Below are 12,565 nucleotides of genomic sequence, written 5' to 3'. Positions count from 1 at the left end.
CTGCAGCTCCTCATAGGGAGTGTAGGGCAGCGCTGAGTTCTGCTCTGTGTGACAGCGACAGGGCCCGAGGGAACGGCATGGAGCTGTGCCAGGGGAGGGGGGGTCAGGGAAAGGGGCTGCACCAGAGGGCAGTGGACTGCACGGCCCTGAGCTGCTGGAGCTTAAGGAGCATCCAGACACTATACTTAGAGACAGGGTTTAAATTTTGCATGGTGCTGCGTGGAGCCAGGAGTTGGGCCTTGTAGGTCCCTTCCAAATCTTCCAAGGATGTTGTAGCATTGCATGATTCTAATGTGAAATGTAACTAAGATGAAGTTTATGCTACCAGCACATCTGTGTAACTAAGTCATCTTGTGTGAAAAAGTGCAATTTTAAGTTTACAGAACAATGGCAACAGGTATGGCAGTGGGAACAGGTCTAGAGCTGGTGTGCCTGTAGCCCTCCTGCAAACATCACGGGAAACACAGGGGCAGACTTCAGCTTCTTCTTTTTGGGGGGATAACAGATGGCTTTTAAATTTGGAATTCTCAGGAAGCAATCAGCTTCCTCTCCCCCAAGCGGTCAAACACTTCCAAGACCAGGAAAACCCCAGATGGTACTTCATCAGTAATGGAGACAGGCGAGAATGTATGTTTGGTGGCCCTGCCAGGCAGGGGGGCTGGAACTACATGATCCTTGAGGTCCCTTCCAACCCGGGTCATTCTGTGATTCTGTGAGAGGAAGACTGCAAACAGGACTGTGAACACGACTGCCAACAGCCGCCCCAAGACGCCGCCCCGCCACCGAGCGCAGGCCCAGACACCTCCAGGCGCCCACCAGCCCGCTACGAGCGGCCGTCTGAGGCTGCTTGTGGGCCCCGGCAGTTCCGCTTTAGCCGCGGCAGGGCGGTGTCTGACGGAGCCGTCGTCCCTCGCGCAGTCGGGGAGAGGCTGCGTGAGGGAGGAGCGGGCGGCGCGGCGCGGCCCGAGCAGGAAGCGCTCGGCGGCGGCTCGCTGCCTGCAGGGGGGTGATCTGCGGGGAGCTGCTGCGGCCGGCACAGCCCGTGCGGGGAGCATGAGGCGGCGGGAGGAGGACGAGTGAAGGGCCGCGCCTCTTCGCCTCCTCCCTCTCCGGGCTTTGCTGTCGGGGCTGCAGGAGGAGCCGGGAAGAAGATGGAGCCGTTCCCCAGCGGTGAGTGCGGCCGCCATCCCCGCGAGGGCGAGTAGCGGGTGCGCAGCGTTTCTCGGGGGGCAGCGGGCAGGCCTCGTGGCCGTGACACCTGCGCAGAACTCGGAGACTTCTTAGGGAATTATTTGTGTTCGGGTTGACCACAGACGTTCCGGGGCCGAGAGGGGCTGCCTCGCCTTCTCATCACTCTGAGGCGCGATGTTGTCTGGCCGTAAGCCCGAGGAGGCGCTGCGCAAGGGGCTGCTGCCCGCTGTGCCCGGCTCTCAGCACCCGGTGCCCGCGGGCCCTCCGTCTCCGGAACACTGGTTAGCAGGCAGACCTCAGGGCTTGTTCTGTTGGTTTAATCAGCAACGTCGACCTTTATGTGTATGTATTAATGTCACTTCAGTGGGGGATGTGTTTTGCTATGTTTGCACTTCATACAAGCGGTTGATATTCCTGTACTTAATCTTAGCCTTAGCAGAAGGCCATTCAACTTCAGCTAACTGTTATCACAGAGTTGTAATATGTGCTGCTGTATTTGCTGTAAAGAGACAAATGTCTCTAATTGCAGGGTTCGTTTAGGTCATCTTGGAGAGTCTTCTTTTAAGGAGAGGCAGCCATCGTGCTGCTGTCACTCCAGCAGTGGTTTGAAATACCGCTGTGACTGTATTGTGCAACAAGAAGTTGAAACTTCTGCTCCTCATCTGTGAAACTGGAAGAAGTGGTGCTGAGGCCCACTTATACAGTTCCTTTCTGTTGCTGCTGACCCAGGTCTCTGCAGTGAAAACCAGCAACTGGGGTGGTGGTGAGACTACTGAGAGAAAAAAAAAAAAAGAGACTTCCTGAAGGAGGGGCTGCTTAAGAGAGCATAGAGACCAAAGCAGAGTTGTTGTTCCTCTCTTCATCTTCAGGTGTCTGGTACCCAACTGCTAAAACCTGAAGTAAATTGCAGGGTTGCAGGCTTGGTTTTTAAGTAGAACATTTCCTGGCTGGTGGTCTGGAAGGCAGATTTGTCAGCTTCATATCTCAAATAAACCACGTTCCACAGTAACCGGGAAGTTTTTGGTTTTCACATTTATGGTGGTAATGACTTCTGTTTGTGAATCTGTAGGCTGGTTTCCTGTACAGGATGATGTTTGAGCTCAGAAGATGGCTATCACAGGAAGCTCAGAATGATCTTGAGCCCTCTGGGGCTTTCCCTTATGTTAAACAGAGGGATCAGATGAATCTTAAGGTTTTCAGAGAACATTTTAGCTGGATTCAGTACGCTGATGCTGAAGTGATGATAAGTCTGTTTCTGCTTTTACTTTACAGATATTGAGCTGCTTTGAGAAGGTTTGCATATCTTAAAATAGTATTTCAAGGCAGAAGATGCACTGAAGTGGAAATGGCAGATCACCATTTCCCTAATCCATATATTTTGTGTTTTTTTTTTTAATCATTTTTAATTATTTTTATTTTTACCCTTCCGTAATCATAAAGAAAAACACAGCCATAATTCATCTTAACAGTAAATGCAGACCCTGTTCCTTTTTTCTAAATGCTACAGGGTGTGCTGAATTTCTCTTGTATGGACAGTCCCCCTTGTGGAAATACTCAGATTACTTAAAAATATATTGTCTACCTTCTTTGTCTTCATGATGCCACAGCTCCCCACTGGAGACTTGGGGCCAGTGCTCTCCTGACTGGCGCTTCTTTCCCAATTTGTGGGAGCTCTGCTGTGGGCATATTGAGATCTGGAGTGCTGGAGGAGCGTAGATCTGCTTGTGGGCCTGGAGTAGCTGAATTAGCGAATGTTTCAGGAATTGCTGCTGATGGAACTTTATTTTTGAGGCAAATTCTTCTGTTTTACATGACTATTCTTAAGTCTTTTCCAGAAATATAGTAATTGAGGTGTGATTAAAAGTGCACAGAAGACTTCCTGTGGCATGTAATTTTTTTTCTCCGTGTGATCTCAAATCCCCCTAAATTGGGAACTGTAAATTAATTACCAGAATTAATTCATTCTGACTAGTTATTTGTTACCTAGACCCTGTATTTTTCTTCTCTTTTTTCTTCTTTCTCTTTTTTTCTGATTGGGAAGATGAACGTTTGCACTGATAATGAATGAAATTCTGACTGCCTGGAATATGTTATGTAATTTGGGGTAGGTTCTGAACAATATTGCAAAATATTTTGCAAGTTTTTGTTTTTGCCTTTAGATTTTATTTAGATTGTGTGTATTTCTGGAAGACCATTTCACCATTTCCTCTTTAATACACAGGGCATTAAACTTTTTTCTACCCATTTGACATGGAAAGAAAATGCAGAAATGAGAGATCACAGTATTTCACGCTTGAGACAGGTGATGTGCAAAAACAAGGAAGTACGGAAGGAGTTTGCCTTTTCATGCATCACCACAAATAACTGTCCCTTTTGTTAAGTTTTTAGAGTTATTGTAGGCCTATCTTATGCAATGCATGGGAGCTTGGAAGTGAAACCTAGTTGCATAGCTGGACTGATAGTGGGGGAGGGGGGGTGGAGGAAAGGGGGATTTACACAGGAAGAGATATGTCTTCTTATGGGAGTAGCTTTCCCTTAACTGTCAGTACTGTATACTCTTCTGTCATTGACATTAATGGTTCCTGTGTGTTTTCATACGCTTTATTTGGTCCTAAACAGCAGAGCGAGTAATCTGTGGTAGTGGGATGGTGGATGGTAAAAATGGAAGAGGTTTGTTTTCAGTGTTTTTTTCCCCACTATGTTTTACATATCCCCATGTTTCGCTTTATTCAGGTATTACTGACAGAAAAAATAGCTAATTCCTTCTATTTGTTTCTAAATTTGAGTCTTACATTGTCAAAATACATGTTGCTAGATGGTATTTTTCCACGAAGACATGTTGTAACATCTGTGGCTTTTGTTCCCGTGTCAGCTGTGCTAAACAAGAACCTTTTCTCAATGGGATGTGTTTGTTTGCTTTTGCTGTGCTTCTGTGATCTCTGTCTTGCACTGAATGCTCTGAAACAGGTGTGGTCTGTGTAGCTGGGAGAAATCATCCCTGCCTCTGCCTGTGTACATGGAGACTTGCATGCTCTTTTCTGCAGGTGCTGTACAGTACAAGCTCAGAACTGGATGCATTGCATTAGCAGCATAACCTCAACAGAGTGCTCCAGCAACTGTTACAGGTAGAAGGGTGACAGGATTGTCAGAAGAATGAGGGAAAGACAAAGGACTTAATCTGCTTTTGGCAAGAGCAAACATTGCTGCTTGGAAAGAGGCTGCAAGTCTTGTGCCCCGTTAAAACAAAGTCAGAAGATCAGAGTGTAAATGTTAGTCATGGGTCCTGCTAGTACTTTTCCACTAAGGAGACAGGTTCTGCTTGCAGGGTGGATGGAACTGAGCATCTGTGGGATACACGGTGAGGCAGAAGTGTTGAAAAGTTATTGACCTCAGTTCCTGTCATCTGGAAAAGTGTTTCAGGTCTTCCTTCTTGTCTCTTTCTAGTGAGATGGTGCATAGTGCAGTGGCTGGGTTGGGCACTTGAGAAGCTGTATGCATGTGCACTAGATGAAGTCATTTAATGACAGCTATAGAAAGGGTTGAAACCCAGAAGGAGCTAGAATGAAGTCTGCTAATGAACTAAACAAACAGTTTAAAATAACATCTGTTGATTAGCTGAACAAGCAGCTAATCAGCTTTTTCATATTAAACAGCATTATTATAACAATTGCCTACTAAGAAGCCAAACTTACCTCTGTTTAGTGCATGTCTCTGTTTTTTGTAATGATGAGCTGAGCTGAATTCGGTGAATCAGAATTTTCTTTTTTCGCACAGTGACCTGAGTGAAGGAAGTTTAGTGAATTTCCAGTCTACTGGACAGTATTTTTCTGTATTAAGTACAACAGCAGAGATCGTGTTTTAAAAAAAGAAATGTTGACTTCTTTAAGTGAAAGCAGTATTATTCCTCTGTCTGAGTGAGAAATTTCTAAGCAGCTACTGCATAGAGTTTTGTCCAGCAGTACTTTAAAATGAAATCAAATTAACTTCTAAAACAACAGCTTTTTCATGAGTTGGGACTTATGTATCTCAGAGTGTTTCTTAAGAGTTGTATGTACATGCTGATAACTGCATTTTGAGTATTTTTGCTACTGCTTTAAATGGTAGAGATATGTTGACCTTCACCTGTAAGAACTGCAGAAAGATTTTCTTTGTAACCAGGAAGAATGGCAGAAGGCGGTGGGTAGGGAGCAGCCCTGGAGACCTCATCCATTTGGCCCTGGAGGTAGGAATTTCAGAGTGCTGCTCTGCCCACCTCCTGGGGCACCACTGGGGCTACAGTCCCTCCTGAGTGTTGTCTTAGCCCAGAGACTCAAATAAGATCCCTGTGCTGCTGGTGGTCTTGTACTGCTGCCCTGGCCTTCACCACAGGTGGGAGTCTGAGTTCAACAGAGATCAGAGATGCCTTTTACAGTTTGGCTTGTTATCGGGGAGTTGGGGCGTTACATGGTTATTGAGTGTTCTTTTTGTTTTTCCCCTAAAAGCTCCACTGTTTGGAGGATTTCACTCTTCTGCAGTGAGTGTGGTAGCGTGCAGAGTTGTTCCCCAGCTGTCATTGCTCTTGGATGCTGTGGGAGTTGGTTCTGCAAACACTCCAGGCCGTGTGTGACGTTTCCTACAGTGCCACTGACTGCAAAGGGAACCACTTGTGCTGAACACTAAGAATGTGCCTCATTTACTGACTGCTGTGGGACCAGATGATGTGTTGTATTTAAGCCTTTCTTCTATTTAAAATCTGACACTTGAAAACAGTTTTTTTTTTTTCCTGCTGTAATAATGAATTGTTAATATACCAACAATCACTTGTGACTGTTTTTCATGTACATGAAGCAGTCTTTCCAGATCAGCCAGGCTTGTATTCGTGGGAGTCTTAAAAGCTTCAGAATACTTGAAAGAGTCTTTGCTTCTGAGCTGTAAGCTTTGGCAGATAAAGGAAAGACAAAAAGTAGTTCTCTGGAAAATGGAACTGTGAATACAGAATGTGTGAGCTGTCAGTTTTATTACCCAACTTTGTCACTGACAGGCATATTAATGAGGCCTTGGCACACACTGGTCTCCTAAGTGTGCAGATGTGTGTGAGTACTGTTCTGCAAACAGCTGGAAAATAATTGAAGGGAACACTACAAAATATGCATTGCAGCAATTAAAAATAGAAGTGGGAGCAAGAATAGCGATGCTGTTTAGAGCTTGCAAACCTGCTAAACATTGGGAAAAGAAAAGAAACAATTTGAGGAGACAGATCTTCCTTTAATATATCTCTTGTGGTTATGGTGCTGTGATGCTATTTGACAGTGATCTGCATTGCAGTGCTGGGAAAGCCGTTTTGTTCCGCATTATGTGCTCTGATGGAGCACCATCACAGCATCTGACTTGTTGGCAACTGCTGGTGGATTTGGCAGAAGCTCAGTTATTGCTACGTTGTGGGATGGTGTCTTTAGTGTTGAAGGCTATCCTAAATATCAGTATGCATTATTTTTAAGGATATTTTTAACCATCACTGCTATTTTTATTTATTCCCACCCTCCTTCCTTCCCTTCTCCCCCCCTCCCCCCTTGTATGTGCAAAGCAGAAACAGCCATTAATGTGCAGTATCTGGGAGATAAGTATCTAGATTATGTCTTTGCCATACATGGACACCTCTCACAAACAAAGTGGGCAATAGTCTGTTAACATTTCATGTGGATAAGTAGTGGTTGTGAGATTAAGGTCAATGAAAGGGAAACTTGTGGAGCAGAACTGAAGTGTTCTTGTAAGTGAATGCCCCAATGGCAGAGCTATGATTTACAGAAATTCTTCTAAATAAAAGTGATGATTTAAAGTACATTTTGTCCAGGGAGGATCCAAGGGTCATCTATTTTTCTTTCTTTTCCCTCCCCCTCCACTCCCTTCTGTTGTATCTTCCATCTTTCTCTTGGCAACAGTTTAAGTGTTTTGAAATGCGTGTACATCCAGTAATAGTGATGCAGACAGGGATCCTGGCAGTTCTGGTAATCCACAGCGGTCACAAGAGCAATATGCCTCCTGTGGGCAGACTTGGTTGGAGCCCCAGCAGGGCTGGCTCTGGAGTGGCCCTGCTGATATTTTTGCAGAGACCTTCCGCAGACCCTGCAGGCATGCTCACCCAATGCACTGCACAGTCAGCAGCTCTCCACCTGCTTCAGTGACAGAGGTGATCCCTGCGTACCTTCAAGAAAGTGCCTGACGCTGGGGCTGCCCCTTCCCAGCTGTCACGAGGCTGATGTCAACTGATGTGAGTATGTGACAGATATGTGAGGCTTTGGAGAGTTTTGGATCTTGGTATTCCTTGAGCTGCTGCTGTGCAGGCATGTGGCCTTTTTTTTTTCCTTGTGTCTATCAGAGTTCTTGGTTTTGTCTTAAAATGAGTCTGACGGAAATTTACTTGTGTGTGACATGCTTTTATACAGTGTATTTAGGAATTACCAAATGTGCATTAAGTACGTGTTGTAAGACACATACGGTTGTTTTTCTAGAAATTGCACAGGATGATGGTTTGAATGTATTGCTTAAAGCGTAAGAAGACAAAGCAAAGCAAAAACAAACAAAAAAGATCCACAACTAGGCAGCATCAGGTTGTATGCAGTCTTATAATATGCTTAACAATCCATAAGAAGGTTTGCAAAGTTCTCTAACTGCTGTTCAACAGAACTGATGCTAGCAGAGGAATCTCCTGTATCTTTAGCTGTGACCAGCCATGTTCATATCAGCCATGGCTGCGCAGCTGCAGCCCAGGAGACAGTCAGCAGTCCTGGCTGTGGGAGCTTCAGTGGCTCAGGACATCTCAGATAACTTCCAGTGAGTCTCCAGTGCTTGTTTTTGTTACACCCCACGGTTAAATCTTTTCATATCAACTTAATTTCAAAACGTGTGCTTGGTTACACCAGAAACAGGAAACTAAGATCTTGTCTTATAAGATTAATGTTTGATGCTCTCCCACTGTTTTCCTGTGCTACGTCCAGTCAGCAACTGAGAACAGTGTGCTGACTTGATGCTGTTGGACTCGTGTAGGGTTTTCTCTCTCATTAGTACCTAAAGAGCAGTGTCATTTAAAAACACCAGAAACATTCAACAAAGTGTGAATGAACGTGGTGTGCCTGTTTCGGATATAAAAATTCAGACTGAGCTTGTAATGCAGAGCCTTAAATTCTCTATTAATCCCCACTGAGCTCTAGGGAAAGTCATGAAAAAAGTAGCATAAGGTTCTCCCAGCTTATTAGTTAAAGGATTGAGAGATAGCCACTGTGTATCTTTCATAATGTTTTATTTTTATGGATGGTTTCAAAGTAGTAATTTGAGATGATATGTCGGTAATAGTGTGTCAGTCCACTTAGAGCTTTATATTGGCAGATGTTGAAATGTAATTGAACCATGTGAATCTTCAGCCCCTAGGCTTGCCAAAGACATTTGTGCTTTCCTTAAAAACCAGGAAAAGAGTTTGAGGAAACCTTTTAGAAGCATCCAAGACTAATAAACAGCGGCTTAAATAAGATTACACTCTTAGCTCTTGTTTCTTATGGCAATTTAAGATAAGAGAGAGTTTGAAAATACATAACCGTGTATTGTTTTAATTTCCATCGTCCAGCCTTGTTGGCAGAATGTTGCTCTGAGTTACGTGCAGGAGCTTGCTGTTGTAATATTTGATCTCATATTCCAAAGTGGGATAATAATAATAATAAAAAGCAGCAAAAGTAGTCCTTCCAGTACAGGCAGGATGTCAAATACAGAGGGACCTTGTACGGCTTGGATCTTATGTTCCCTTGCTTATTTTGGTTTGGAAAGCAGCATTTGTCCTCCTTTACAATACAGGAAAAACAGTTAAAGTTAGTTTGGGACCAAAATTTTTTATTTTTTTTTTTTATTTTTTGGTCCTTAATTGTTCTTGGCCATGAGCTAGCAGTATGCCCTTGTGGCCAAGAAGTCCAGTGCTATCTTGGAGTGCATTAAAAAAAGCATGGCCAGCAGGTTGAGGGAGGTGATCCTCTGCTCGGAGTACTGTATTAATTTCTGGGCTCCCCAGATGAGAAAAGGCAGGAATCTCCATGGAGATGTTAAATGGCCTGGAGCATCCCCCACATACAGAAATACTTGGGTCTACTCAGCCTGGGGAAGATCTGAATAATGGGGATATCTGAATAATGTTTATAAATGTCTAAAGGGAGGAGGGAGGCAAATGGATGGCCAGGCTCTTCTCAGTGCTGCCTGGGGATAGGACAAGAAACAGTGACCTAAAACATAAATATAGGAAGTTCCATACTAACATGCGGAAGAACTTTCTTATGACAAGGGTGACGTAGCACTGGGACAGGCTAGAGGTTGTGGAGTCTCCTTCTGTGGAGATACTCCTGGCCTGTCTGGATGCCTACCTGTGCAACCTGGTCTAGGGGCCTGCTCTGGCAGGGGAGTTGGACTTAATGTTCTCTTGAAGTCCCTTCCAACCCCTGTGATTCTGTGATTCCGTTGTGACCAAATTGGGGAAACAGTGGTGTATGTGTAACTATGCCTATTTTAGAAAATATCTCCCAGTTTGGTTGCCTTTGTAGCCTTACTTGTCTGCTGAAATCAATCCCCTTCACAGTGGTATTGCTGGGATGTACTGCCAGTGCTTTGGTCTTGGATAGATTTCCTGTAATGCATGTCTTTTGGTGAAAGTTTGCAGTAGAACTGTACAGGGGGTCAGTACTTCAGTAATCACTCAGCAGAAAGCAACAGAGACTGTTGTGGTTTTTATGACTTTGCAAAATGGAAACATCTTTATCTGTGTGAATGAAGAGTGATGAGCTCTTAGCTATGACAGAAAAATGCTCACTTGTCTTCAGAGAGGTTAATTTTATGTTAGGTTTTTAGCGTTGCTTCTGTGTGTGTTGGTGTGTGCCACTTCTATACTCAGTCATTTTAGAAGGACTGCTAAGTCTTGTTCTAGGCTCAAAACACAAGTGGCTTTGTTTCTGGTTTTTAGATGACTGTGTCCATTATGTGCAAGTACATAAGCTTATGTTTCCAGGTGTTTGTTTTTGTTGTATTAAAAATATGTATATGTTCTCTTGTGTCATCATAGGAAGTAAGGGCATGCTGTTAGCCTACATATTGCTTCTTTTCAGTCTCCAAAAAGCAGCCAAGGCATATGGGTGATATTGGAATTTTTGTAGTAATACATTGTATTTCCAAGTGCTTTTTGGCTGTGCTGCTTCTTGTGGGTTATTCCTCTCTGCCTTCTGAATTTGTTAATCCAAGAGTGAAAATGGACACACTGGCCCTGTAGCAACCTATCTTGTTTCTGTTTTTTTCATAAAGGTTTTTCTCCTGAAAATAAAAAAAATCAGCAAATGTGAAATAACTTCAGGTGTTTTTTACTTGCAAGTTGAAATACTTGTGGTTTTCCTCCTTCAGAACCCAAGGATATTTCCCTGTACACTGATTTTACCAGCAGACAGAAATTCTGCTTGGTGTCTTTCTGCTGCTGTCTGACCTCTCAGTCAGTTAGGCTGCATTAACCCTCTTGCAACAGCATGGGCAATTTGCCGGGTGAGGCAGAGTTGCCTGTGCAAGCTAAAGAGGGAATTCATTTGCTGCTTCCTTTCAGCAGGCAGGATGGCAGGGTTCATTGTGCAGCACAGCTCCTTGGGGAGATAAGCACCACTGCTCTGAATCATCCAATCATTGAATATCGGAAGTTGGAAGGAACTCATTAGGATAATCGAGTCCAACTGGGCTCCACACAGCACTACCCAAAAATCAGACCATGTACATCCTTTACCCCAATTTTATGGCTGTGCAGAACGTCACATGGTGCGGGACTTCCCGTTCTCCGGGTCAGCTGTCATGGCTCTGCACCCTCCCAGCTTCTTGTTCCCCCCAGCTCCTCCTGCTGGCCAGACAGTACAAGGAGCTGAAATACTGAAACATGCTTGGCTCTGTGCAGCCCTGCTCAGAGATGTCTGAAACATTGATGTGTTGTTAGTGCTGCTGTGGCCACAAATCCAAACATGGCCATACTGGACATAATGAAGAAAACTAATTCAATTCTAGCCCAAACTAGCACATTTCCAAAGTGAAGCTTCCTTCGGAGCAGAACAGTGTGAAACATTGGACTGGTAAGTGGAAACTGGTTCAAGTCTTCAGTGAACAGCAGTTGCTTTTCCAAGGTGTGTTAAGATTTGAGATTGTTCAGAGTAGTATGTATGCTGTAGCAGTCATCAGGGTTACTCCTTAGAGTACTTATAACTCTCACCTCATGGCTTCTATATAGGTGCTTAGTAACATATGAGGGAGTAGAATCTCTTCTGGATATTGATTAAATCTCCTCTTGTGTAGGTTTTGTCAACTGTGCATATTCAAAAGAAAATTAAATGACGAATGTAACTGTGTGTATGTGAGCTCTTTATTAGGTTGTCCCTGCTCGTTGCCAGTTGCTTCTGAGCTGTGCCTGCTGAAAACAAAGAACTTGCTATGCTATTTATGAAGGTTACGTTAGTGTCATGTTAAATCTGAGACTGGATTTCAAATGTCACGAAATTCAGATATGATCTGTCAGGAATAGTAGTGTCATCGCTTTTAACTCTATTGGTGTGTTCTCTTTCTCTCTTTTTTTCCTCCTTACATAAAAACATTTGATACATTTACGTCATGTGCAGTGTGTGCACTGACATTCTTTAAGTTGCTGTAGTACACGCTTCCATCATTTTCACTGCTCCTTCATTTGTATTTGGTTTCAAACTGGCTTATACTTTTTTATTATTGTTTTTAATGCTGAAAGCATCATGGAGCAAACTGGTGTGTGTCACAAACAGCTGCAGAGTGCTGTTGTTAGTCTGCTAGCAAACACAGTAAGCAATGCATAAAGTCCTTAAGTGGGAGTGTGCAGCTCTCACTAGTTATCAGAAGAAAGTCCAGATCTGTGTGCCCCTTCAGTGGGTAAAATCCACAATCCATTTATGAAGTGATTCAAGCTCACTCTCTGATGTCCGGTTCTGAATGCTTCCTGTGTCTGTTGCTTTGCTGTGCAGTGACAGAAAACAACATGGAGCTTGAAAATTCAGAACAGGGCACGTAATGTTTCCATAGATATTTCCATCCAAAGCAAATGTTTACAGTCATGCCTTAGTTCTATTTATAATGAGAAAGCTGGCACGAACCTTTAATGAGCACATGCAATCTCATGCGCAGCAGTGGTGCTGATCGTGTTTCTGTCTGAGGATAGTCCGTCATTTCTGAAGGAGCTGTCAGTTCATGATTTTCCTCCCACAAGGGGAAGATGGGGATATAAACCTGCATTCAGGTTAAGAAGAGTTGAAGAGCTGGGATCTCCTACAGGCCTTATCCCATTCTTTGTGAACAGGCTGTGGGTTTGGTTTTGGGAACC

The 12,565-nt window shown here is 43.9% G+C and overlaps 1 protein-coding gene across 3 annotated transcripts in view; it reads left to right on the top strand.

The window, feature by feature from the left end:
• The first annotated feature begins 597 nt into the window (after positions 1-597).
• LNPEP (leucyl and cystinyl aminopeptidase) overlaps positions 598-12,565 on the top strand; it is a 50,728-nt gene continuing 38,760 nt past the window's right edge. For 2 of the 3 annotated variants that reach the window (XM_015849493.3, XM_085529453.1), the window contains exon 1: positions 598-1,170. In XM_015849493.3, the coding sequence (XP_015704979.2) occupies positions 1,152-1,170 (19 nt within the window). In that variant the 5' untranslated portion in view covers positions 598-1,151. The remainder of the gene's footprint in view (positions 1,171-12,565) is intronic. The other variant, XM_085529452.1, reaches the window with a different exon arrangement.

The sequence above is a fragment of the Coturnix japonica genome, chromosome Z (assembly GCF_054131305.1).
Source record: "Coturnix japonica strain WE chromosome Z, WE-NBRP24, whole genome shotgun sequence".
NCBI classification, from domain to species: domain Eukaryota; kingdom Metazoa; phylum Chordata; class Aves; order Galliformes; family Phasianidae; genus Coturnix; species Coturnix japonica.
This window is presented reverse-complemented; position numbering and strand designations above follow the sequence as displayed.